The following is a 26,489-nucleotide window of genomic DNA, read 5'->3' as shown; positions in this document are numbered from 1 at the left end:
TCGGTTTGTTTTTAACTGATGGAAAACATCAGGCCTTGGCTGCCTATATGTGCCTGCAGCTGTAGCCGACTTCATCAGCTGCAAGCATAACAGGATTTTCTCGGTAGGTGAGTGAGCAGGGAGCAGTGCTTACCAACAGTGACCCCACACTGGTGTTCACTTTCCTCGCCATATTCTCCATCTCCTCTATCTCCTTCAACTTCATGGTGAGCACCTTCTTCTCTAGAGGTGAGTCTGTCTTCCCTGTTTGCCTCCTGTGGCTGATCCATTACCTCATGTGTATCTGTTACGCAGCTCATCACTGAGCCTCCCTCAGGGCTCTTAGACAACCCCAAAGAAGTGTGCTCCAGGGAGATAGGGATTTGAGCAGTTACTGGGTTTTTGGTGGTCTATGGTCAGCTTCACCTGTTCTCCTTCCTGTTCCCCAGGATAAATGTGTGACTAGAGAAGCTGCTTCTGTGCCAAGGTTTGTTTTTTAATCATGTATACACTAGTATCTCTTGAGATATCCATTCATCTTCCCCACTGGCACTCCAGAGAGCCTGCATTTTGCAAGCACCTTCATGGTAGGAACTGTGTGACCTAGTGCCTGTAAATCCATACTTGTAAATGACCTAGGCTTTTGAATTAGGGGGTCTGTCTGGTGAGATGCTGATGCTGTTTCGGGTGGTAACAGGAAACTCGCAGACAGAGGAAAACACATAGCATCTGTTTCCCTGTCCCTGTGGGATTTACAAATCCTACCAAGGCCATGAGAGGAACCCACACAATGCAGAGAGTTCATTCTGGGCCTTGTGCCGATGGGCATAAGAGTGGTGTTTCTCTTGCCAATAAGCCACGCGTGGAGAGAGCAGCATGGTGTAAAACGGACCTTTTTTTGTGATTTTGGTTGAAAGGGATCTCTGGAGAGATCTTGCTCTGGTCCATCTTGCTCAAAGCAGAGCCAGCTCCAAAGTTAGATGAGGTTGTATAGGGTCTTGTTTGAGACAACTTGTCTTGATGCACAGGGCAGGGTCCTTACTTCCCTCTTCAGTTGTGTTTTATATGTCGTGCTTTTGAAGGGGATGTATATACTGTCACTTCCCAAACCAGATAAACTAATCTTCATGGCCTCATCTAGGTGTCTTGGGCCTCTGAGTGCTGTGCAAACTGTGGTTTGAGGTGGGCTGAGTGCTTTAACAACTGTCCTGTGTGGAGTCAGTATCCAGCCCTCCTCCTGCAGGATGGAAAGCTGGCAAGAAATACTCAGCGGCATCACTGTGTTATAGGTGTTTCCCTTCCCATTTTTCTCTGTCCTTGCAGCAAACATTGCGGCTGCTGCTGGTGGCTTCCTGTACTTTTTCTCCTACATCCCTTACTTCTTCATCTCACCCCGCTATGACCTGATGTCCCACAACCAGAAGCTGGCATCCTGCCTCATCTCCAATGTGGCCATGGCAATGGGAGCACAGCTCATTGGCATGTTTGAAGGAAAAGGTGAGTGAGTGCCTCTTGCATCTCATACTCATTGCTGCCAGTCAGCAGAGGGAGGGAAATTAGTCTGGTGTTGTGCAGAGTTTGCTGAAAGCTGAATGTCTTCATCCAGTCCTTTGGCTCAGCCTGCCTCTTGGCCTCTCTTTCTCTGAGTGGGTTGGAACTGGCTTATGTACGCTCTGAAGGGCATAAAGAAGTCAGAGTCATTTTCCTGCTCTTAGCAAGAGTGGGAGGACTAACTGTTGAATGTTCCTGCAGGTCTGATCAGCTTTGCCCTTTTGAACCCTTGAGTCTGACAGCTGTGAAATGGAATCTGGGCAGTACGAAATTCTATAGTCAGTCACTTTGATTACAAAGTTAATTCTGTTCTAAGGGATGGGAATTAATTGCATCCTCTCCTTTCCCCTCCTCCCCCCTTTTTTTTTAATTTCCATGTAAATGAGAATTTGCTGTTGGTTCCAGTAGAGGCCACATTTTTGCAAAGTGATAGGACTGAATAGAAGGCTGCAGTGACAGATATCACTAGAGAAGAGATTGTTTCTTCCCAAGGCACTTACAAAGAATGTGAAGGAATAAGCCTGATGTTCCGTGCAAAGGGTGGGACTGGGAGCCTAGAGATTTCTGTACAGTTCCTGCTGCATCTCTTCTCAGTACAGTTCCTGCTGCATCTCTTCTCTCCATTGTTGTTTCTCCTAGATTGTTCTAGGTTGGCTGTATTGCAGTCTCTTCCAGAGCCTCTTTGTGTTTTTGCCCTGAAAACTTACACATTGTGATTTCATATATCTCCTGTAAAACTGTGGTAGACTGTCTTCTAGGACACAGTGTCTGTACAAAGAAACATGATATATCTTCATTTCAGAAGATGGCTATGGGAATTAAGTCAGGCCTGCATGAAGTGCATTGATGCAGCATTGATGGAGATCCTGTAATCATTTACATATAGAATGGCTTGTGGGATAGCTAACAGACTAACAGAGAAGAGAGGGGAAGCAACACAGGAGCGCTCTGAGCTGCTTGCATGCTGTCACAGGTGATTTTATGGCTGAGAGGTCCAAAGGGGTTGCTAGGTTTGATTCTTTGATGTTTACAAGGTGATTGAAACTCTTTGTGCAAATCTGTGCTATCACTTAAATGTTTGTTACTGGCTCTGGAGTTTCCCTTGCTGATATGGCTCATTTTAGGTAAGTAGGTTTAGTGTAGATAGGGTTGGCAAAGAGTTAAATATCATCACAACTGGCCAGTTATCTGCAGGTGCAGATCTGCATTTTCTGCATCTGCTCAGCTTCACTGAGTACTTCACAGAGCAGGAGAAGCAAAGCTCCTGCCTGTCAGGTCCTGCAGTCCCAGAGATGCGGCACTGACCACAGAGCTGATTGGCTGTACAAGGTTCTGCCCTCAGCACAGGCAGGACGGAGCAAGGAGGGTCCTGCAGTAATTCATGTGTTTCACCCAAAGGCTTCACAAATTATGCTGCTGAGCTCACTGAATGTTTGGGCCAGACGGCTCTTTTCTTCCATGGAAATTGAAAGGGGTTGTAGTAACTCAGGTAATGGGTAGTGCGGCACTCTGTAGCATAATGCAGAGATACCTGGGTTTGTGTAGAATCAGCTTGCGTTCAGCAGATGTTGTTAAGTTTTGATTCAGTTCCAGGCTTACTGGACTGGGAGCATTCAGTGTTTCCATCCCAGGTCAGGACGTGCTTAATAGACTGGACCCAGCACCATGCAAACATGGAGGAGCGATGTGGATATTGTGCAGTGTCCATGTATGTAAAACCATGCTGAATCTGATCTAGCAAATCTTAATTAGATGCTCAGGATGCTCCTGTATTTGTGCAGAGTTAATGCACAGCCTGAAGAGTCCACCCACCAGTACCTGAGAAATGACTGCATTTTTTTGCTTTAAAACATATCAACAGGCAGGGACATACTCAGTGTGGAGCCACACATCTGTTAAATACTAGCACGTTACCTTCTCATTACCCAGCAGTGAATTAGGACAGGGAGATGTTATTTGACAGTCTTGGAGAACACATGCTGCTGTGCTTTATCCTTCTAGAGGTGGGTACTCTGGACAGATGTAAACACTGTCCTCTGTGTATTTCAGGAACTGGCATTCAGTGGAGGGACCTCATGAAGCCAGTCAGCGTGGACGACAACTTTACCTTAGCACAAGTGCTGGGGATGCTGCTCCTGGACTCGTCTCTCTATGGCTTGGTGGCCTGGTATGTGGAGGCCGTCTTTCCAGGGGAGTATGGTGTGCCACAGCCTTGGTACTTCCTCTTTACGGTGAGCACTGCTGCCCTACTTATGCCTCCCTTCCAGCAGGGTTATACAGGACTTGCTCAGTAACGTGCTGCTTTTGTGCTGTGCAGCACGTGAGACTAAATTAACACTGTGGCATCCTCTGGCCTTTAAAGTTGAGGGGCCTGCAGTACATGCTAAGTAAGGACTGGTGCTGCCATATTTTCTACTGAATATGAAGTATATCTTGCAAGTCTTTCTGGCTTTAAATCATCCTGACACTTTGTGGCTTACATGGTATTGTTAATAACATCTCCATGTCCCAAATGAAGGCAATAGAGAGAACTTAGAAGTGAGAGGAAACCGGATCCAGTCACTTAAAACTCTCCTGAGCACTGAGATCCAAGTGGATCTAAGTAGTCTGTGCTCTGCTCCGTCTGCTGTGAGCCATCATGTGCTAGTGACAGCATATGGGTTACAGTTCTCAAGCAAACAAGTTTTCACCCATCAGCTGGGCTGGCATTGCTCTGCCAGCGTGTTGCAATAGCCAAGCAAAATGTGTCATCTTCAGCCAATGTAACTGTGGTGGTTAACATAGCTCAGCTGATTATTGATAGCTCATTAAGCCACAGTGACACAAAGACTTTTGATCATGTGACTGTACCCTTAATTACTTGATTTGGAGGTTTTTCGTTCTTCCTTAATTCCCTGTCCCAGTGTGATTTCACTTCAGCCTCTGACTCCATATTACAGCTGAAGCAATGTAGAGCTCTCTGCACAGCATGAATACAGCTGTCTGCCGAAAGTTGTGATGAGCTGCTAATTTCTGGGAGACAGCAGTAGCAATCTGATGCAACATGTCCTAGTCCTGGCTCATGGTGGACAGAGTGAGCTGAACATGTCAGTGTTCTGGTACTCAGATGCCCTGCGTGTGGGAGTTGTGGAATTGTTGTTTCCACAGGGATTTAAAATCTTACTTGTTCTCATTCCTAGAAGGGTTGAAAAAGGAGTATAACTGCAACCTTTTCCACTTAGATTTTGTCAAGATGCTTTTGGAGCTGATTATCTACTAAATCTGTTCCTCAGGCTCTTCTGGGCAGGGTGGCTCTGTCTGAGGAATTTTGCTTCTCATTGAAATGCTAAACTTTTCTGTGGAGCTGAACACTGGGAAAACTGCCTCTATAATCGTGGCAATCATGCTGTAAAAGAGAACTAGCTAAAGGAAATAGGCAGCAGGACAAATGGAGAAAGTTTCATCTTCTGACTTACCTACCTACTGAAGATAATGCTGGTTAGCAACTGATAACCAAAGAGAAATGGTCTTGCAGGTGGTCTTGCACCTCTTGGAGGTGTCTGCATGCAGGGAGAACAGAGGAGGGTGGTGGGAGACCAGGGAAAAAGGAATAGTCTCTGTGCCCTGCACCTGAGTTACTCTCTCTGCTTGCTTGCTCTCTGTGCACATGCTTTCTCCACTCACTCTCTTGTTCTCTACACTCTCAGCCCTCGTACTGGTGTGGGCGCCCTAGGACTGTTGTGGGAAAAGAGAAGGAGGAAGAGGAGGACCCTGAGAAGGCCCTGAAGAGCCAGTACATTGAAGAAGAGCCAGCTGACCTTGTGTCAGGAATCAAAATAAAGCACCTTTCCAAGGTACAGATGCCTCAGTGTGGCATTAATGCTGGTGCCGGGAATTTTCCTGTGCTCTTCTCTCGCCTTTCACAGTGTTATCCTAACATTAGAGCAGCTCTGGCCACATTGTTTCTGCAAGCAGTAACCAAGTATGTTGAACAAAGGCAACAGAACTTGGGCCTTTTCCTACTATATGTTTTTGAGCAATCTCACAGCACCCTGGGCTTGCAGGAAACTGTGATGCCCTATCTGGAAAGCAGTGGGTGTAGGAGGAGAAAGGTAGGGCTTCTGCTGTTTTTGAGACCAAAATCCCTCACCTTGTAGTGCCAGAGCATGGGATTTCAGGCAAAGCAGCCCCATGCTTCCACCCACCTACAGCAGACTTGCAGACAATGTGCCTAGAGCTGCATTTGTGATCCAGTTGATACTAGCCCTCCCTTGCTACAGTATTGCCTTAGTTAGCCATGCTAAGGTCCCAGTTCTGACTTTTCGATCACCCCTCTTCCTAAATTGTCTTTGCCTGCTGTGGGCACACGGTGCTCCCTCACTTTATAGAAACTAGGATCACCCTGCTTCTAGATTCTCCCTGTCCTGGAGGGCGGCTGGTGCAAGGAGCTGACAGACACACATGTCCTGGTCTCTAGCACCCTGTGCATCATGTACAATCTGTCCCACATGTGGTAAATACAAGGTTGGGCCTTTGAACAAAGATGTGTGGTTTTATTTCTGGCCTTTTGCTCCTGGGCTACCTAGGAGGCTAGAAATACTAGGAAAGGCAAGAAACGGACCTGTGTTGCTCCACAGAGTGACCCTGTGGCATGTGAGGGACTGGAGAGGAGAGTGTCTCTGGCTTCTCTGGCTGCTGGAAAAGGCCTAATTTGGGTGTGGCAGGCAGCCTTATGATGTGTAGACTCATAGGATGAGGCAGGACTGTTCAATGCTGTTGCTGCCAGGCCAGCTGGTCCACTGCCACACAAAACAGTGTGGGCACTCATTGCATCTTGGATGTTGTTTTTTTAACGTAACTTGCTACATTTTAGTTTTTGGCTGAAGTAATAGGTACTTGCAGGTGCCGTGACATCTGCATTGAAATTGTTGGATACTGGTGTCTAATGCCAACCCCATGTGGACATCAAAGGATTTGATTGCCCAGTGGAATGAACTCTCTCTCTACTGGAGAAGAGGCAGATCTGAAAGCGCTTACCTCAAAGGGATATCAACTTGTTAACATGATCTTGACAGGTCTTCAAAGTGGGAAACAAGATGAAAGAGGCAGTCAAGGACTTAACAGTGAACATGTACGAAGGGCAGATCACTGTTCTGTTGGGACACAACGGTGCTGGGAAGACCACTACTCTGTCTATGCTCACAGGTATGAGCTACATCCTGTCTTGAGGCTGGCCCATAGTAGGAGGGGAATCACCTAGAAGCACGCTAGGCCCTTGCGGTATGATAGGACAGATGGCTCTCCTTGTAAAAGGGAGCTGATCTTTCTACTTTTAGCAAGTGAAGCTGTACCTGTTCTCTGAGGTTGGGAAGGGGTTTTTGCTCTTCCTCAAAGCACCATCAGTTCACTGAGCTGTTAAGCAAGGGTGCCTTGGTGTTGAAGAGCATGTTGCTGCTTGGGGAGAGAAGAGGTACCTGGTGGTCCATACTTAACCCTTTGTGAAAGTGGGATCAACTAGGGGGTGTCATATGTGGAGGAGATCATACTGCTCAGTCCAGAGGCCTGAAGCAGTATTCAGTCTTTATTTCAAGGAACCCTGAAAAGAGGAAAGATTAGCTCTAGGGTGAATTGCTGTGTGCTTTATCATGGGGCACAGGGAGGGCACAGGCCAAGAACTGGTCTTTATGCTTTCCTGAGATGTTTAGCTCAAGGTAGCCCTGTTTGAGCATGGTGGATAGACTTGGATGTCTTTTGATGGTCCTCCCTGCCCTGTTTCCTGTCATTCTGTGCTGCTTCTGCTGGCTCAGGGTACTCACAAAATCATCCCTGGATGGCAGTGTAGCTCTGGGCAAGCATCAGGTGAATCTCTGCCATGTTGAGAGCCAGGGTTTGTCTGCCCAGCTCACTACCTGCCTGCCCAGCCTAGCAGCAGTTCCAGGTCCATCTTCCATCTGTGAAAGCCATTCAATCTACACTACAGGCAGGAGGGAGTAGCCTCTTGCCCTGAATTCAGTGGCAAGAGACTGGTTTTCTCAGGCCTTTGGCAGAAACTTGCATTTGTGGGAGGATAGTTGGCCATGACAAAGTCCTGGCCTTTCTGATCCAGCTCTCTGTGGTAGCTGTACAGGGTTATTCTGACTCCTGAGCTAAGGCAGTTGTGTGTTGCTCCTCTCAGGTCTATACTCTCCAACAAGCGGGCAAGCATACATCAACGGCTATGAGATCTCACAGGACATGGTTCTGATCCGACGGAGCCTGGGCTTGTGTCCCCAACACGATGTACTCTTTGACAACATGACAGTGGAAGAGCACCTCTATTTCTACTCGGGGGTGAGCACAGAGCTTGAGTACAAGCCTCAGGCTTCATTTCAAGTCTTCTTGCTGGGTCTCACCTATGCCTTTAAAACCTGAGTTAAAACAGTATCTGCTGTTGCTTTGCAGTCAGCTATGTGATTCCTTGGGGCTGAGCTGGTGATGAAGGAGGCTGGAGAAAAGATGTGATAGTTCAGATTAGACAGAGCAGCCATTTTTGTCCCCTTCCTGTATCATCCTTAATGAGTTCCTTGTTCAGCTGGGCAGAGGAGTGGAGGGATCTGGAGCAGTATTGCTCCTGCAAGGACTCTGTGCAGCAGAGCCTCCTTGTGTTGGATGTGTGGCAAGGGACCCTGTGAAGGGAAGGGAGTCCCTCAGTTGGGCAGGAGTTAGTTTCTGTATTCTTCTTTACCTTCTTGACTAAATGCATAAAGGTGAGGAAAGAAAGAACGTGGGGGATTTTCTAGCACCCAGTTGCTAAGGAGGTGAGTAGGGTGTTTGCCTGGGACATGGCTACCTCTGCAGGTGGACTTGACTCTTGCTGTTTCTTGTCTGCCAGCTGAAAGGCTACCCACCTTCCAAGTGCCCTGAGGAGATCAGCCATATACTGAGGATCCTGAACCTGGAGGACAAACGCCACTGTCTGACAAAGGCGCTCTCTGGTGGCATGAAACGCAAGCTCTCTATTGGCATTGCCCTCATTGGGGACTCCAAGGCAAGTAGTTGTGGTAGGGTTCAATTTGAACCTTTTTTTCCCATGGAACAACATAGCAGAGTGCCCAAGTCTTTCTTCTAGTGGCTGCTTGGGTAGCTGCTCCCCCAAATAGGATCATTACATGCATGTTGGGAGCTCGAGGCTCCCTCTAGGCTCCTGTGCTTACTGCTGGTATGCATCTCCCAGCCCCTTCTCAACCAGTGCCCATCTGCTATGTGCAGGTGGTGATGCTGGATGAGCCAACATCGGGGATGGACCCAGCCTCCCGCAGAGCCACATGGGACCTCCTGCAGCAGCAGAGGAGCAACCGTACCATCTTGCTCACCACCCACTTCATGGATGAGGCTGACCTGCTGGGGGACCGCATAGCTATCATGGCCAAGGGCGAGCTGCAATGCTGCGGTTCCTCTCTCTTCCTCAAGCGTAAATATGGTAAGGGAGGAGCAGAAAGGCCACGCCAGAGCAAGGAGGAAGGTCCCAGACCATTTAACGGAAGTGCCTGTCCTCTTCTTGTCATGGAGTAGTATGGTGGGGAGGGGATATAGGGCAGGGGAGAAGACCCACTACTCCTTATCTGTCTGTTCACTGACCCTGTTCTGCCTTCTTTCAGAGATCCATACCCACACTCTTGTCTTCATAGCCATGTAGCTAACCTCTCAAAGATGACTGATGCCAAGAAGGCTTTGTTTTTTTGCCCTTCCCACTAGCTTTTGCATCATGTCTACAGCTTAGGCACAGCCAGTAAGGTCCTGTGATGCCTTACCAGCCTCTGTCTTCTGCTGTCTACCCCAGCACTGAGGGTTCAGATCTGGTCCAGATCAGGCTGGTATTTACACTTTTCTCCCTTCTCTTGTGGGTCTGCCCAGGGGCAGGATATCACATGGTGATGGTGAAAGAGCCATATTGTAGCCTGGGGGAGATCTCCCGCCTCATCTGTCAGTACGTGCCCAACGCTACCATGGAGAGCAATGCTGGGGCAGAGCTGTCCTTCATCCTGCCCAAAGAGAGCACGCACAGGTAACAACATTGTGTCCTGCTTCTTGTCATTGAGTAGTTTCCATCATCTGCATGCAATAGGAACCCAAGCCATGGCAGTCACAGTCTTGCTGGAAATAAGCTGCTGTCTCTCTTCTGGAAGGCACAGGATGAAGTGCAACCCAGTGGTTAAAGTGCTCATCTTAGAGACCTGGCTTCAGTTCCTCCTTTCACCAGTCTTTCTCTCTGTCTGCTGGCATGTTGCTCTGATACCTCTGCGCTTACCATGCGCCTGTGTAGCAGCTAAGTGGGAGCACTGATTGTTGATAGCTGCTAAATGTTATGATGTGGATGGTAGACCATATAAGCAAACAAGGCAAGTTAATTTGGCTCCAAAATCAAAGCCCTTCGTTTCCTCCACAGACAAGGAAGGACTGGCTTAGAGATATTATCTGATGATCAGAGTACACATTGAGAGCCAAGTGACAACTCCTTGAAAGTCTGTCATGTTCACTCAGCCTCTTTGTTAGCTGCCAATTGGAAACCCCATTTTCTTGAAGAGGCTGCAGGCATCAGAGGAAAGAGTCTTTGAAGGGAAAGTCTGTGTTGCCACCAAAGCAGAGATCAGGCTTTTGCAGCTCCAGAAGGCCAGGGGCGTAGAGCTGCGGTGTTACCTTCCTGTTCACTGGCCTGTATAGCTGTGTTCCTGCTCTCCTTCATACAGATATACATCCTACCTAGGACTGCAGGAGCTAGTAGTCTGTTGAAGAGGTGCTAAAGTCTGGTAGAGATGTCCCACTGACAGCACAATTTACAAGACAGTAACAGAGGTGTTTGGAGGCCCTTCAGTGCAACTGGGACCTGGGCCAAAGCCTTCACATAGGGTCCATGGAGTCCAAGAGCAGCAGGTCTCTGGACAGTGGTGCAATGTGAATAGCTGAAGCTCACTGTAGCAAGAAGGAGTAGCAGAAGAAGAAACCTGAAGGTTGCTTTGTGGGGAGAATATTGCACCAAATACTGCAGGCAGCTCTGGAGCTGGTTGCAGGATTCAGGCCAGCTACAGGATTGTTTCCTAGATTGTTTTAACCTCCAAGTACCTTCTTTCATCCTCTGCCTGCGCTGAAATCTAAAGCTTGGGGATTCAGGGCACTCTGTTCTGGAGCTTCATTTTCCATCCATTAAATGCAGGGGATGCCACCTTTCTGGCACCCCAAAATAGACGAGAGCTCTGCCTGATGGAGCTGGCCTTTGATGCCAGAAGAAGGGACAAGTGGCAGCATCCAACATCTCACTTGTCCTTGCAGGTTTGAGGCTCTCTTCACTGAGCTGGAGCAGAAGCAGGAAGAGCTAGGCATTGCTAGCTATGGTGCCTCTGTCACCACCATGGAGGAAGTCTTTCTGAGGTAAGAAGCCAGAAGGGCAGGTAGGGAGGTTGAGCTCCCCCTGGAAGGGCTGAACAGCAGAAAGCTTGTTTGTAGCCCTCACAGGAAGTGGATTGCTTGCATGTGGCAGGAAGGCATCTCCATCTGAATCCCTGAGCCCTACAGTGTGTTCAGCCCTCCTGGAAGCTGTGGTCAGGGTCCCTTTAGAGCTGAGTGTGGAGTGGGACCTGGGCCTCCCTGCAGCACAGTAACTTGACAAATGGACCCAAGTGCCTTAGTCCTCTCCTGCAAAGGCTTTCCAGAGGGTAACAGACCTGAGATCAGAACAGCCTGAGGGCAGGAGTGGGTCCTGACCGTGTTTGACACCAGAGTTCTGCAGACTCTGCTGCAGAAACCGCTGAGCCTTGCCTTGTTGTATGAGTCACAGATGTCCCTTGCAGCCCTACCAGCACAGGTAGGATCTCCTGGCCTTTCTCCCTGCCATTCATGTGTGCTTTCGCCCTCTAACATGAATTAACAATGTTGACGCAGTCCCTGTGGACTTCAGCAGCCCACGTGTCTGACACATCCCAAGCAGAGACTCTCTCTGGATTGGAAAGGCCAAGTCCCAATGTCAGTGTAAAGTTGCACAAAGCCATTTTTTAATTTTTTTTCCTCCTAAAAAAAAAGAAAAGAAAAAAAGCCCTTGAACTTTAACAGTTGTGGGGGAAAAAAAGGAAAAAGCTACAGTTATGCAAGAAGCTTTGTACAGGCAATGCCTTTTTCCCATAAGCCTTTCCAAAGTACTGATTTTGTCTCTAAATGACCAGACTAGGAAAAAAAATGACTGAGGGAGAGAAGGAAGGTTGGAAGAGTCAGTCTGACACAGGTGGGTTGCTCTAGGGCTCTCTGAAGCATGCATGGATTTTGTCTCCAGGGTTTGGCTTCGCTAGCTCAGAACAGCTTGATCCTGTCTGAGTTGACACTCCATCATCTGCTTTCCCTTCTGGTGGCAGGGTTGGGAAGCTGGTGGATTCCAGCATGGATATTCAGGCTATCCAGCTCCCTGCTCTCCAGTATCAGCATGAGAGACGCTCCAATGACTGGGCCATGGACGACTCCAGCAGCTTGAGTGGAATGACAGATATGACAGATGACAGCGGGGCACTCATTACAGAGGACTGCTCCAGTACCAAACTCAATACTGGGGTGAGTGCTGAGGGAAGTATGAATACGCAGGGAACAGGGAGGAGCACGTCTGAAGGGATCTCTGCAGCAGGGGAGCTAGAAGATGGAGCCTACCCTTTGCAAGTCTCACTGCGTATTATTTGTAGGATATTGAGGGAGAAGTGGAATGTGCATCTGAAATGCAAATTATTTTAAAGCATTAGTTAGGATTGGTTACTGGGATTGGTCGAGTTCTAAAGAGGTGCCTCCTTTTAAAGATACACAAGTGATCTAAAGTGTTCTACACCTGCTATTGTTCCATCACTTGGGATTTCCAGTGAGGAGATGAGGAGAAAAACTTACTACCTTTGCTGAGCTTACATTTCACGTCTGTGACAGCTCTGCATGGCCAGCTGGCCAACATACCTGTGATAAATTTCCTGTGCTTTGCAAGGGCATGCCTCAAAGAAGGGAAGAAAGGTGTCCATGGGTTTAAAAAGTAAAGTTCTTCCATGGGCTTGGCTGGGAGCTCGTGGGCTCCACAGCCCAGTTGCTGTAACAGGGAGCCTTGTTGCAATAATCCGATTTGTGATCCTCAAATGCTGAGAAGGGGAACTTAGGTAAAGGTCGAGTCTGAAGCTGCTTTTAGATCCCAAAGTAACAATGTCCATTTAGAAAGCCTTGTGTTTTGAACTGCTGACCTCCTGCTCTGAAGTCAAGTGTTGCCCTGTTAATCCCTTAGGGGCTTTCCTGGAAAACAGGCTGTCATGTGAGCTTGTGGGCTAAATGCAGGGAGAATGGAGGGATCAGGGAGTTGGCCTTTGGGTTCGTTCCTTCCAGAAACTGTGTGGGCATGAGGCCGATGGGGTGATCTGCAGCTAGTAGGACTTGAGCCTGACCTCTGACTTTTCCCGTCCCAGTTCTACCTCTGCTGCCAGCAGTTCTACGCCATGTTCATGAAGCGAGCCATGTACAGCTGGCGCAACTGGAAGATGGTGGCAGCACAGTTCCTTGTGCCTCTGATTTTCACTGCCTTTGCCCTCATCGTTGCCAAGACCTTCCCAGGACCCAGGGATTCCTCTCTCCTGAGGCTGATGCTGGAGCCCTATGGCCAGACTATTGTGCCTTTCTCTGTCTCAGCTACCTCAGGTCTGTCGCAGAGGTTAGCGGAGCAGTATGTGGAGCTGCTGGATGCCCAGCACCAGTCACCGCTGGAGGTGCTAGGTGAGGGTTCGTGGAGCATACGTGGAGTGGATGGTGCCTGGGGGTGTGTACAAGAGCCACAGGCTTTTCCTGACAGGGCCAGTGGTGTGAGAATGCTCGCAGGGAGGCTTAGATCCCAGCTGTGGTATATCTGACGTAACCTTTTCTATGCTCTCCTGTACAGAAGTGTCCTGCAATTGGCTCCTACCTCTTCTCACCCCAAGCAGAGCTCTGTGTTCTTTATAACCCTGTGTTTGTGGCCGTTGTTAGGGCTAAAGTGGGCTACCCGGAGCTGGGGCTGCTCAGGATCCTTCTGTAGTTGGCCCTGGGTGTCAGCTCTTTGTTTGCTAGTCTGCTTGGAACAGCGGAATGGTGTTTGACAGGTGGCCTGGAGGAGTATCTCATCTTGAGAGCGTCTGAGGAGGGGGGAGCCTTCAACGAACACTACATCGCAGCTGCCTCTTTTGAGGAGGCCGGAAACCACACAGTGGTCACCGCACTGTTCAACAACCAGGCATACCACTCTCCTGCCACTGCCCTCATGCTGGCTGACAACGCTGTCTTCAGGGTGCTGGCAGGCCCCAACGCATCCATCACAGTTACCAACTACCCTCAGCCCCGCAACATCACTGAGAAGGCCAAGGACCAGCTCATGGAGTATGTCTGATCATGCAGGGCTTCTTTCCTGCTAGGGCTCACAACTTTCATTAGCACAAACTGGCTCGGTTGCAGTAGCATCAGTGGAGAAGCCAGCCTGGAGCTTCTCAGACCTCAGTGTAGCTGTGGTTGCACTTAGGAGGTCAGGAGAGCAAAGCAGTGTAGTTGACTGGCCTACCTGAGCCTGGCAGTCACTTAACCCAATGTAGGTGTCTCAGTGGTTGAGTATTTACCTTTAGATAGAGCCTGTAGTTAGGGATTTTTTCCTCATGGATGCTAAGTGCCCATTTCTCCACCTGGGATCAGAGGGAGCTGCTCAGCTGTACATTTCAGGAAAGCTGCATCCAAGGTCTCTGAATCTCACCTGTACGGGAGGGATCATGTGTGTGACCTTGCAAAGGCAGGGTGAAGATTTGTGGTATGCTAGGAGGGCTGTACTTGGGAGACTTACTGAAATAAGCTTTTATTTTGGGGCATTTCTTGTGCATGCTGGTTTGATGGATGAGTATAGTCTTCACAAGAGCTGAGCATGATAGAGGCAGAGCTACTCTGACCGTGCTTGTTCTCCTCATGCAGTGCTGGCTCCTCTTCCTGTCCCCACATTTCCCCAATGCTGAACCACCCAGGCAGTGGTATGGCATAATATGATGATGGGCAGATGCCCCAAGCTCAGTGGTGTGAGGAAAAAGTCCCAGGAGAATGCAGGGTGCCTGCAACTCCTGCTGAAGTTTTTGGGACCTACCAGTGGAAGGATGATAGGGTGCTGTTGTCTGTAGCTGCCCAGAGGGTTGGGGCCTTGCGTTGGAGGGAACCCCGATGGGGCTGGCATCAACACCTATTCCTGAAACATGGCGTAGGTGTGTTGTTCCATGTAGCCTCAGCGTTGGTCTGTTGGGCTCTCCCTGTTTTAACCAGCCCTGCTGCTCTCCCCTCAGAGGCCAGACTGGGTTCGCTATTGCCATCAACTTGCTCTATGGCATGGCTTCGCTCGCCAGCACCTTCGCGCTCCTACTGGTCAGTGAGCGGGCCATCAAAGCCAAGCATGTCCAGTTCGTCAGTGGAGTCTATGTGGTCAACTTCTGGCTTTCTGCCCTTCTCTGGGACATCATCAACTTCCTCATTCCTTGTGCTCTGATGCTGGTAAGTCACCAGTAACACCCTTCTGTCATACCCTCTACAAGGTCCCTGCCTCTCCGTGAAACCCCTGTTGATAATGGAAGGTCACTGGGGACTCCCAGATGGGCACTGGGTGCTCTGCATAGTGGGGCTTTCAGACCAGCTCTGTCATGTAGCCAAGAGTAGTTGTGACTTCTTCAGTGCTCTCCACGTTCCTTTGCCTCTGTCTTTGCTTATGTCAACCTACACAAGTTGCTTGAGCTGTTCAGCACTCCAAGCGTGGCTTCTGAGCGTTACTATATGGAGTGCCTGATCTTCTGGGAGAGTTGGGATGAGTGTGTGGAGGGAGAGATTTGTGTGGGTGGAGGAAACAGGATGAGACCACCTGTCTCTGGTATTGTCTCAGTTAATATAAACGATCAGCAAGGAAGCTGCTTGTTGGTCCTGCGGGGGGCTGGGCTGTAGGCCGTAAGGGTCAGTTTACTGCAGCGTCTAGGCCTGAACATTTGGGAGAGGGCAGTGGCACTAGAACATCCCAAGTACATGGGAACCTTGCCCAGGGGTCAGATTTGCCCTTTTGCATCCTAATCTACAGGAGCTTCCCTTGGAGACAGGTATAAGCTGCTGGTGTTGCCAGTGGGAACCCTTGGTGATGGGGTCTCCAGACCAGCGTAGTGCTACTGTTACGTTGCTTGCTGCCTGGGCTGTTCAGGCAAGATGGTATCATTTGCAGTTAAGACTAACATGCACTCTCCTACATTGCTGTGCCCCAGGTGATATTCCAGGCCTTTGATGTGCAAGCATTCACTCAAGACAGCCACCTGGTTGATGTGATGCTGATTTTCCTCCTTTATGGCTGGGCAATTATCCCCCTCATGTACCTCCTCAGCTTCTTCTTCTCAGTGGCAGCCACAGCCTACACACGTCTCACTATCTTCAACATCCTGTCAGGAACAGCCACTTTCCTTGCAGTCACCATCATGAGCATTCCAGGTGAGTCCTCTTCCCTCCTTGCATGCCCTGCACGGCATCCTCCCTTCACCAAAAAGATCCAGCCTGGGGCTGTCCCCACACCCAGAGCTGGCAACAAGAACAACAAAAGACAACCCAACCCTACCTACTTAGCATGACAGAATTTGCTCAGGTTCTCTTTCTGAATGTTGATGTATCAAGACCTTTCTCTAAAAAAAAGCTAAATCTGGTCTGTTGATCCTCATATGCTTTTTCAGAACTGGGCTTGGTGGACCTCTCCAAAACCCTGGATAAAGTCTTTCTGATCTTACCCAATTATTGCTTGGGCCAATGCATCAGTGACTTCTACCAGAACTATGAATTCATTCAGTTTTGCACCTCCTCTGTTGAAGCGATCTTCATCTGCAAGGCATTCAGTGAGTTTGTTTGTCCTTGCCTACCCACACTGGCCATTCCACTGTATCCACAGCATCACTGTGGGGTGTCTGTATGGGACAAATGGTGAGGCTGGGCAGCTGTGGTAGAAACATTGCTGAAGGAATTTGGAGTGGCTGACCTCGTTCAGCACAACTACAGGTTTAGTTGTGCAGCTGTGGTACTGTGCTTGAGAAAAACCAGCACATGCTGGAAGGGTGGATGAGCTTTGCTTTGTGTTTTTCTCTGGAGCAGCTGGAGGAGCAGGACTGGGTTTTGGGGTAGAAGGAGGGCTAAAATCCCAGACAGCATCTTGATCTCTCGACTCAGACACAAAATGGGATGCTGCAGTATCATGGAGCCTCCAACCCAGCCTGGGCAGTAGCTTCAGGTACCATTTTAAAGCAAAAACTGGGCAGCATTTGAGGCTAATGGAGGGATCCTGTTAAGGAACATTTTTCTTGCTAACGATTTGCAAGGAGATGTGACCTTGGCAAAATTTCATGGATCAGTGAAGAAGTGCCGCTTCTAATAAACCATGATCTGGGTCACGAATCCTGAAAGAATGAATTGATCTTCACTGTGTATCTCTGCTGGGCATCTTTTGACAATGCCAGATCCCCTCCAGGGTGTGAATCCTCTTGTGGAAATGGTTGGAAGGAGATGGGTACAGGGATCCCAAGGCTTGAGCAGTATGGGCTGGGATGCAGATGAAACTGGCAAAACTAGGCACTCAGCTTTCTCTGGAGCATATTTACCCTTCCCTGGAGTGTGAATTGATCCAAATTTGATTTTATTCCACCTCTGCTCCAGATATCAGTTATCAAATGAACTATTTTTCCTGGGAGACACCTGGGATTGGACGATACCTGACATCCTTGACCATCCAGGGCTTCTCCTTCCTCTTCCTCCTTTTCCTCATTGAGACAAACCTTCTCTGGAGATTAAGAACTTTGGTCTGTGGCATCTGCAGGCGGCGAAAATGGGTGAGCTGAAGCATATGGCAGGGAGAAGTAGGCCTTCGTATCAGATCAGGTCCAGGGATCGCTGTGAGCTGAAGACAGGCCCGTGTCACTTCAGATTGTATCCAAATTCCAAAGGTCATGGAGTCACGGCTGCAATTCCCTCTTCTCCCTCTGTTCAGGACTCCATACAAAAAGTATCGCTTGGGTAGCAACAACTACAGCTCCCAAACTGTAGACTGTGTGCCTTTGACCTGTATCTTCTTCCTGTGAGAGCACCCGTTGAGCATGTTGCTTGGAGGGGCTGGTCCTTTGAGCACGTAGGGTTGCAAGTGGAGTGGGACATCCCTTGAGATAGTTGACTGAAAGGGTGTATCCCTTATGGGTTGGGAGGACTTGTCCCAGGTCAGTGTGGAGGAACCAATTTGTCCCACAGCAGCAAGGTAGCAAAGAGTCGTCTTCCTTGTATTTCAGGTTGCACTCTTGAACAGGGTGCCTGTGCTGCCAGAAGACCGGGATGTAGCAGATGAGAGGAAAAAGGTTTTGGAGTCACCACCAGAGCTGCTGTCATCACTGAGCAGCCCCTTGGTCATCAAAGAGCTCACTAAGGTGAGGAGAGAGCATGGATCTTTCTGGGCATTCTGATCTAAGCAGACACGTGGTGCTCACAGGGTTTGCCTTGCTGTAGTGCTGGGAATTTGGCATGTCCTGTGATGGCACAGCTTGTTCTTTACTGTCTGCCAGGTCTATGACAGCCGGGAGTCCTTGTTGGCAGTGGACAGGATCTCCTTGGCAGTCAGCAAAGGTGAATGCTTTGGCCTTCTTGGCTTCAATGGAGCGGGCAAAACCACCACCTTCAAGATGCTGACTGGCGATGAGAGTATCACATCAGGAGATGCCTATGTGGATGGCCACAGTATACTGGCCAACATCAAAAAGGTACTGAAGGCTGCAGGGTAGAGGGTGAAGTAACAAGCAGTCCTGCTTCTTACTGTGCTGTCCAGTGTGTGTCACCTTACCAGTGCTTCTAAGGAGGGCACAGTTGCAATTGTTAGCAGTGGATATAATATTCCAGGGTTGCATTTTTGTCTGACTCAGCTCTCCTATTAATCTGGTCATTTGGAAGAAATCTCCCTTCCACTGGGATGCCAGATAAGAAATGAATGGAAATCAGATCTTGGAAGGGTGGCAAACCCTTCTTCAAAATAGTCTAGCTCAGTAGTTGGAAGTGTGGAAAATGCAAGTTAGAGCTTACTGTCAGGTGACGATCTCTCTAAAACAAACAGGTAAAATATTTCTAGACGCATGCTAGAGCTCTCCTTGCTAAAAATCACCCATTCTCTTTGGCAAAGCAAGAGATGAGTCACAAACTGAACACTTCAAAGCACGGGTCAGTTTTTTAATCCCTACATACGTCTAACTGTGCCAACTGTAGGCAGTGTCAGGCATTGAGCAGGGAGAACAACTGCCTGAAAGTATGATTCTATTAACTTCCTTCCTTGAGGCTCTACCTTCTGTTGGGCACTTGTCTCCAGAGCAAGCCAGGATATGGGAGAGGTACAGCAACAGGGTAAGGGCTCAGAAGCACCAGTCTCTCCTAGAAAAGCTTATTGAAGGACTGTTTTTTTTTTCCTTCCACTTACTAAGTGGCACAGGGTCTCTAGTACCTCATTTCTCCTGAAAGCTTGAAGCGCCTGAAATGACCCCTCACAGCAAAGAATCAATTTGAGTAGCAAAATCTGAGAAGTGCCTGAGACCATACGTTGCCTTCCCCGACTGCACTGTGTGTATCCATCCCCTACACCTACTTGTTGCTCCAGCAACTGGAAAAAATCCCTCTCACTTTGAGTACAGTTTCAGAGCTGTAGTTCAGTCCCTGTTACTTTAAGCATTATAACCGTGCACAGATGCGGAAAAACTGTGCATGCTAATGCAAACCCACCATCCTCCTAATGTGGAGATCTCCTTGCAGAAACCTGCCTATGACCTAATCCCCTTTGGATTCCTCTTGTCTCAAGGTCCAGCAGCGGATTGGCTACTGCCCACAGTTTGATGCCCTCCTGGACCACATGACAGGCCGCGAGACTCTGAGCATGTATGCCCGGCTGCGGGGCATTCCTGAGCGTTATATTGGCAGCTGTGTGGAGAACATGTTGAGAGGGCTGCTGTTGGAGCCCCACGCAGACAAGCTAGTGAGGACCTACAGGTGAGAGGGATATCCCAAATACCCCATCTCTCTGAGGCTGGTGGGAACTACGTGTGATCATGCATAACCATAGCACCTGGTCTAAGGAACCTGTCTACCCTTTATCTTGCATGGCTTCCTCTGTGCTCACTTCAGGCCTATTTCTCTCCCCGTTCCTGTTTTCTTCCATAGTGGTGGTAACAAGCGGAAGTTGAGTGCTGGGATTGCTCTCATCGGTGGCCCCCCTGTGATCTTCCTGGATGAGCCCTCTACTGGCATGGACCCTGTGGCCCGGCGTTTGCTCTGGGATGCAGTGACGCGGACGCGGGAGTGTGGCAAATCCATCATCTTCACTTCCCACAGGTGACAATTTTCTGGCCAGGTCTTGACCTGGTAGATTGGGTGCGGACAGGAGGGTGTAGGTCCAAGGGGATGGGTCCCACCTTCAGGGCCTGGTATGAAGCTGTGCTAGGAGAGCTGATGCGGTTGGACATAGAGTAGCAGCTGGCTTTACCCAATCTCTTCCTCTGAGGCAGGAGAAAACTCAGCAAGGAGAAGTTCCACCTCCACAATATCCCCAGAAGCTTCTGCTGTTTCCCAGCCACATATGAGCAGAACTAGGACACCTCAGTTCTCCTGATGTACTGAACAAATCCTCTTCTGTCTTGTAGCATGGAAGAATGTGAGGCCTTGTGCACCCGACTGGCCATCATGGTGAATGGGCAGTTCAAGTGCCTGGGCAGCCCCCAGCACCTGAAAAGCAAGTTTGGCAGTGGCTACACCCTATTGGCCAAAACACGGAGTGATGAGGAAGGCGAGCTGCTGGCCTTCAAGGCCTTTGTGGAGAAGACTTTCCCAGGTAGCATGAGCTGCTGGACTGGCTGTCCTCCACATGAGGGAAGGATGCCATTCATAGATTTCAGCCAGTTTCTTAGCCCAAAGCCTCTTTCTGCTTGTCTCTCCCAGGTAGCATCTTGAAACATGAACACCAGGGCATGGTACATTATCACTTGACCAACAAGAACCTCAGCTGGGCACAGGTAAGGGCATGCTGGGGCACATGCTAGTCTGACCCCATGCTCTCCTTCCCATTTACAAAAGGAAGGTGGTGGTAGAATGGCAGATGTTTTCTTGCTTGTTCAGATGCTGTTTGTGCTTGGCTGAGTCAAGCTTCCCCTTCATGCTCAGCTTGTCTTCCTTTTCCTCCAGAGCCTCTGTCTGTCTGAAATCCAGGTGATTTATTAAAAAAAAAATCATTAAAAGGTGATTTTCTCCCTGAGCTTTTTCCACCTTCTGGCCCAAACAGGTCACTTGCATGTGGGAGAGAGAGAGAGCAGTTTGGAACCAGGACTACTATTATCCGTAGCCTCTCAGAACTGCCTGCCTTTGACAGCTGCTCTCCATAGAGAAAGCAAAATCTCCACTGGGAACAAGTGTTGCTTTTTATGTTTGTTTTCTCAAAATATTTCCTGAAAGCTCTGCAGCAGAAGGGCTGTGGAAGAGGTGTGCTTGGTAGTCCCTTCCTTCCTACCCCTCATCTCCATGCCAGCAACATAGCACTGGTTCTCATGAACTAACGTAGGTAGCAGTCTCTTTACACCGACCAGGACATCTGGAATTTGAGCCTTTCTGCTTCCTACTGCTGCCCTTTGGCCCGAGGAAGTGGCTTGCATCCTGGTTCTGAGTTCTTTGGGCACCTCACACTGGCATCTGTGCTGTCCCATCCTGGGCAACAGCCTGGTAAGGGTTGTAGGGGAGCAGTGGTGCCTGTGCAGCATGTGAATCTCACCGTAAACTGAGTAAATCCATCTGAGATTTGAATTCCCACCCCGAGGCATTTTTTGCTGCTATGAGCCATCATTTGGTGAAGGCTGGCGTTCGAACTTTCTGTTTCAAGCTTTTTCAGTCTTGACCTGCTGCAGTTCTCCCTATGTTGAAGTGAGTATCTTGCAATAACTAGACCTGCTGTTCCATCCTTTGCAGGTCTTTGGGGCCTTGGAGAAAGCCAAAGAGAAGTATCACTTAGAAGACTATTCAGTTAGCCAGATATCCCTGGAGCAAGTCTTCATGAGCTTCACTCGCTTCCAGCACTACACAGAGGACCGAGGGAAATGAACCCACTGGTGCCCTTCTTCATGGACTGGCCCTGCTGCCTATACATAGTATATATAGAGACAGTAATTTATATATTGGCGTGTGTCTTACATAATGTATAAATGTAAGAAAATTTTCACCACAGGGAGGGACAGGATGGAGTCATACCTTCTGCTGTTGCGCTGTGGGAATCACAAGTAGTGTGTGTGTTGCGTGCCCACTGTGGTGCGCACATTGTGTGTGTGTGTGTGTGCCTGTGTGTGCATGTGACACTTTCACTCTTCAGCATTCATTCCCATCTACAGCAAAAATGTCCAAAAAGCAGTGAGAAAGAGTAGGTGGATGAAGAAGGGCATTGTGGATTCTGCTCCATATTCAAATCTTGGTGTGCCTGTCAGCAGAGTAGGACTGGGCCACTGTCAGGTTCCTGTTGCTGGTGCGGATGGTTGGAATGTAGGCTGTTGCCCTGATACTGCACGTTTCCCACATACCCATCGTCCCACTGTGCCCAAAACTCGTGCATCAGGATGCTGCTTTATGGTCTTCACACGCATGTCAAATTATATTCTGTTAGGTGGATTGCTTGTGATTTAACAGGATGCTGTTAAATAGCTTAGATCTAAAACGTTCACTGGGTTAATTAGGATGTATTGAGGTTGCCCTCTTAGAAGCACTTCCAGACTAGATGGAAGAGACACATACAAAGGAACAGCCGTGGTTTTCCCCCTATGGCAAATCTTCCGTCCATTCCATTAGCAGCAGAAGGTGGGAAAAGGCTCTGTCTCCCTTTAACCTCACAGAAAAGATGTGCCCTCCTGCCTGCTTGTGTCTCACTCAGTTCTGCTGAGACTTCCTCCAGGCCTGCAGCTGTCAGCCACCACGTGGGGAGAGAGGACAAGACAGGCTGTTCTGCACAGAGGCTATTAGTCACTGCTGCCTGGGGAATGTCTTTGGGATGCTTGTGCTGCTCCTGTGATAGCCTGCGAGCAAGGGATGACTTCACCCCAGCAAGGGCCAGAAGGTACTCTAAAATCACTAGTCATCGGGACATTCATCTTTTGCTGGCTGTGTGACCCAGAGTTCAGATGTGTGCTTCAGGGGTGGCACCGGGCTTTCTCCTCCGATTTTGCCCTGGGACGTATGCATCACCCCAGGGGCTGGGTGTGCAGGGTGTACCTCTGGCATGGTGCAAACCCTGCTGTCCAGGAGAAGAGCTGTGCTCCATTTTCCAACCCGCTATGCTTGCATTTTGCCTGCCCGTGCCATGGGTGCTGTGCAGTGTCAGCAGAGAGGAGGAGACCTGGCTCTCTGGGCACGTAGCATAAAGGCATCTACGAGGCACAGTTTAGAATGAACAGCCTGTGCTGAATTGACTCCCATCAGCAGTGCTGAACCCAGTATGCGCTGCCAACCCAGATTCCTGATGTCATGTCAAGAGGGAAATCTAAGAGCTCCTATTCCTCCTGCTGGCGGGGGCCCAGCTAAGGGAATTAAAACGTGCCCATGGATGGAGGCATACTCATCTGTAGAGGCTGGCAGCAGCTCACACTGTCCAAGGGAAGGCATGCTGTGCAGTGCCAGTCGCTGGCGCTGGGTTTGCAGGAAGGATGTTTAATAGATAAATGTCCAGAGTCTGGCCCTTTGACAGAGCACGAGAGGAAGAGGACCATGGCCCCAGAGCTCAGTTTGAAGGCAGCGATGGTGTGGAGGTTTAATAGGGTGCCTGAGGACTGTTTGGCTTGATCCATTCATTAAAAGGTTTAGACAACTGCACGGCCCTGGACTGCGTTACCCAACTGTTCCAGCTACAGGACTCCAGACCTGCATTCTTTGAAGGGTTTGAAGGACCAGCGATGCTCTGGCCACATGTGTGTCCTTGTCTGCTCTCCCATTATGTGCAAGAGAGCTCCAGGCAGAGTATGCCCACCTTCCCCATGTCCCTCTCCTTATCCCCGTGTCCAGCTGCTCCTGCAACAGGGAGCAGCTGAATTTGCTGCCATGGCTTTGCCCTGCTGTCAGGGAGTCTGCTGCCACCCAGGGCATTAGACCTGAATGCAGTGCCAAGGGTATTAGGCAGTCGGTCTGCCCCAGGCCCTGTCCATGCAGAGCAAGAGGCAGCAGGAGCAATTGGGATTTATTTTTTTGGCATTTCCCCCTGGGGTTGAGTTGCTTTTTATTTGTTTGTTTTATCTATGTGTTGGGTCTTGTCTGTCTCTTAACTAGTCCCCATTTCACTTTTGGGCAGTCCCATCTGGCTGACTGCTCTGTGATCAATGCAGAGCTATTTGCACTATAGTAATACACACAGTTGCACATACTAAATCAATTAATATTATGTGGAAGGGTGCTGATTCCCTTCTAGTGATTGCATTGTCAGGGGTTGGGTTATATTTTGGGTTGGGCTTTTTGTTTTGTTCATGTAACTGAATCATTCTTTCCTGTTCCATTTTTCCTTTCCTCTAATGCTGATGTTTAAAATCGTCATGCATCATGTTACTAAGAATTTCCCTGGATCTTAACTAAGTGTGTTTTTATTAATAAGCAGCCAGTTGGTGAATCGAATCCCTGGAACACCTCTGATCTGTCACGTGGGTTGAGCGTGAGGATGTTCTTGCTGGGATCATCTCTGCACAAAGCAGAACCAGCTGCCCTTTGCACTACACAGCTAAGGGGCTTCCTGGGCTGCAGGACTTCTTTCCAATGACCCCATGCTCTGTTGCAGCCGGTTAGGGATGTCAGTTTAGGTGAAGGGAGGCAGTGGGAGGAAAGCAGGTACCAGGAAGGAGTGACCAACATACATACTCCAATGCCACCTTACCTGTCTGCCAGGTGTGAGCCCCTTTCGCCGCTCGCCTCCACAGCCTCCCCTGGCTCTGTGGGTGCAGTTGGTTCCCCTCTGCAGGCAGAGCGCAGGGGCAGTAGCAGCAGCTGCCTGGCCCCAGGTGCTTGTGCTCTGCAGGGTGTGTGGAGCCACCCACCCAGCCATGGGGCAGCCACTGCCATGGAAGGTGGAGCTCGAAGCAGTTGAGTTTGTGCTTTCTGTTTGATGGGTGTCTGGATCCACTGAGAGAGTTCCAGGACTTCCAGTAACACTTATTTGCACAGAGAGATAAGGCAAGACACGGCAGAGCCTTCTGATGTCTTGCCTCAAATGGGGCAATGGCATGAAATCAGTAGTGTGTGTAGGAGAATGACATGGGGGGGGGGGGAAGGGAGTGGTAGGAGTTAGAAAGGTATTGCAAAATACAGAATTGCAAAGTAGACTTACTAAAAGTAGGCTCTGTCATCTCATGGTGCCACAAAGTAGCATTGCACTGAGCATGGTAGCAGCAGAAAGCACAGCAGGGCTTGAGATGACGTACAGGAAAGCATCATGCCCTGTTGGGGTACTGGTGATCCCCAGGTGAGGGGCCAAATGATTGCATTTAGGGAGTGTAATCTTTGCAGCTGAAGTGGAAGCTGAAGCAGAAAGAATCTTAGAGGAGTAACAGCAAGGATGAAATCCATATTCAGGGTCCTGGCCTGGAGAGCAGCACCACCACTGTGAGCTGTAGAGCCTGGGGCTGCACCTGCAGCTCTTCAGGTTGTCTGCTCATAGCTCACACCCCTCTGGAGCAAGGTTTCAATTGGTCTGGCCCAATAGAACTATAGAAGCAGCTCTTCTCTTCAGCCTTTGTTTACGCAGAGCTGCACTCACCCTGTCCTCTTGCAGAGGAAGCAGCCACAGGCTGTGCCACTCTTGTGTTAGTAACGGTTCCAAGTTGTACCAGGCCCAGGGGAAGTTTGAAGCAAGAGTTAAGACCAGGCTTTAGACGTAGGAGAGCTCACATGCTGTCCATGCCTGGGTGGGAGCTCAGAGGCAGTTCCTGGCTTGGGCCCTCTGCAGGCAGTGTCAGGGCAAGGCCAACTACTTGCTTCTGTGGCACAGCGCAGCCACCATCTCTGCAGCATGAGGTACTCCAGGGCCATCAGCTTCACGCAGCAGCAGAGCTATTGCCTCTTCCCACAGGGCCAAATGCAGCTACAACACCCTCGTGCTCATTTCCACTGTGTTCCACTGCGCTAGCCCTGTGCGATTTTTGGTTGGGTTTTGTGTTGGAGGGTTGACGGGTCTTGCTTTTGGAAATGTTCTTGCGTGGTGAGATGTGGCAGCTGGTGGTTGTGCATGGCAGGAGAGGCACCGTGAGAGCCCTGGGGTGGACTGGCACACCTGGTCTCCCCCAGCATGGTACAGATGGCTACAGTGGGAATATTTATGCCATCATAGGAATAAAATATTTTTTTTCCAATTGGTATTTCCTGGCCTCCTTTGCACTCAAAGTGTAGCTCCAGCACCCTCCTCTTCCCCCCCTCCCCCCCGCCAAAAGAAACACCACCACTGCCAATCCCATAAGGCTTCCTTCTCCAAGGGGGTTTTGCTCTGTTCAGGTGTGTGCCTGGCCAGTCTGCTTGCCTTGGGTCATGGGGCCTGTGTGGGTGGCCGGGGAAGGGCTGGGGGGGGGAGGGAAGGGGCATGCCCCCACACTCCAAGGTGGAAGTTGCTGAGCAGACTAAGTCTAGGCTGGGAAGAACAAGCTGGGCTAGGGCCCATTTGCTGTGTTGGATGCCTCTGCACTCACTGGTGGGGCTGGGAGCAGAATGTGGGGCAGTGGGAGGGATTTGGGGATACCCACAGGCCTTTCACAGCATGGGGGGGATGAGTTTCCTTCCCCATGCTGAGCCCCTGCTGCAGGAAGGGGCCAGAGTGGAGGCAAGGTGCCTGCGTGGCTGGGGCTCTGCGCAGCGGCAGGCAGAGCCCTTGAATGGCCTTCACCGTGGCAACCTCGAGGGTCAGCTAGGCACCACGG

The 26,489-nt window shown here is 49.6% G+C and overlaps 1 protein-coding gene across 2 annotated transcripts in view; it reads left to right on the top strand.

The window, feature by feature from the left end:
* ABCA3 (ATP binding cassette subfamily A member 3) overlaps window positions 1-25,931 on the top strand; it is a 47,787-nt gene extending 21,856 nt beyond the window's left edge. For both annotated transcript variants that reach the window (XM_062587906.1, XM_062587905.1), the window contains exons 8-31: window positions 108-228; window positions 1,303-1,476; window positions 3,580-3,761; window positions 5,217-5,363; window positions 6,585-6,714; window positions 7,685-7,839; window positions 8,381-8,536; window positions 8,758-8,968; window positions 9,403-9,553; window positions 10,816-10,914; window positions 11,889-12,081; window positions 12,960-13,263; window positions 13,626-13,899; window positions 14,835-15,039; window positions 15,789-16,008; window positions 16,245-16,403; window positions 17,215-17,387; window positions 17,838-17,972; window positions 18,108-18,302; window positions 19,382-19,569; window positions 19,741-19,911; window positions 20,220-20,407; window positions 20,515-20,588; window positions 21,532-25,931. In XM_062587906.1, the coding sequence (XP_062443890.1) occupies window positions 108-228; window positions 1,303-1,476; window positions 3,580-3,761; window positions 5,217-5,363; window positions 6,585-6,714; window positions 7,685-7,839; window positions 8,381-8,536; window positions 8,758-8,968; window positions 9,403-9,553; window positions 10,816-10,914; window positions 11,889-12,081; window positions 12,960-13,263; window positions 13,626-13,899; window positions 14,835-15,039; window positions 15,789-16,008; window positions 16,245-16,403; window positions 17,215-17,387; window positions 17,838-17,972; window positions 18,108-18,302; window positions 19,382-19,569; window positions 19,741-19,911; window positions 20,220-20,407; window positions 20,515-20,588; window positions 21,532-21,663 (4,137 nt within the window). In that variant the 3' untranslated portion in view covers window positions 21,664-25,931. The remainder of the gene's footprint in view (window positions 1-107; window positions 229-1,302; window positions 1,477-3,579; window positions 3,762-5,216; window positions 5,364-6,584; window positions 6,715-7,684; window positions 7,840-8,380; window positions 8,537-8,757; window positions 8,969-9,402; window positions 9,554-10,815; window positions 10,915-11,888; window positions 12,082-12,959; window positions 13,264-13,625; window positions 13,900-14,834; window positions 15,040-15,788; window positions 16,009-16,244; window positions 16,404-17,214; window positions 17,388-17,837; window positions 17,973-18,107; window positions 18,303-19,381; window positions 19,570-19,740; window positions 19,912-20,219; window positions 20,408-20,514; window positions 20,589-21,531) is intronic.
* The last annotated feature ends 558 nt before the right edge of the window (window positions 25,932-26,489 follow it).

The sequence above is a fragment of the Rhea pennata genome, chromosome 15 (assembly GCF_028389875.1).
Source record: "Rhea pennata isolate bPtePen1 chromosome 15, bPtePen1.pri, whole genome shotgun sequence".
NCBI lineage: Eukaryota > Metazoa > Chordata > Aves > Rheiformes > Rheidae > Rhea > Rhea pennata.
The sequence above is the reverse complement of the archived record's forward strand: the minus strand, read 5'-3'. Positions and strand labels throughout refer to the sequence as shown.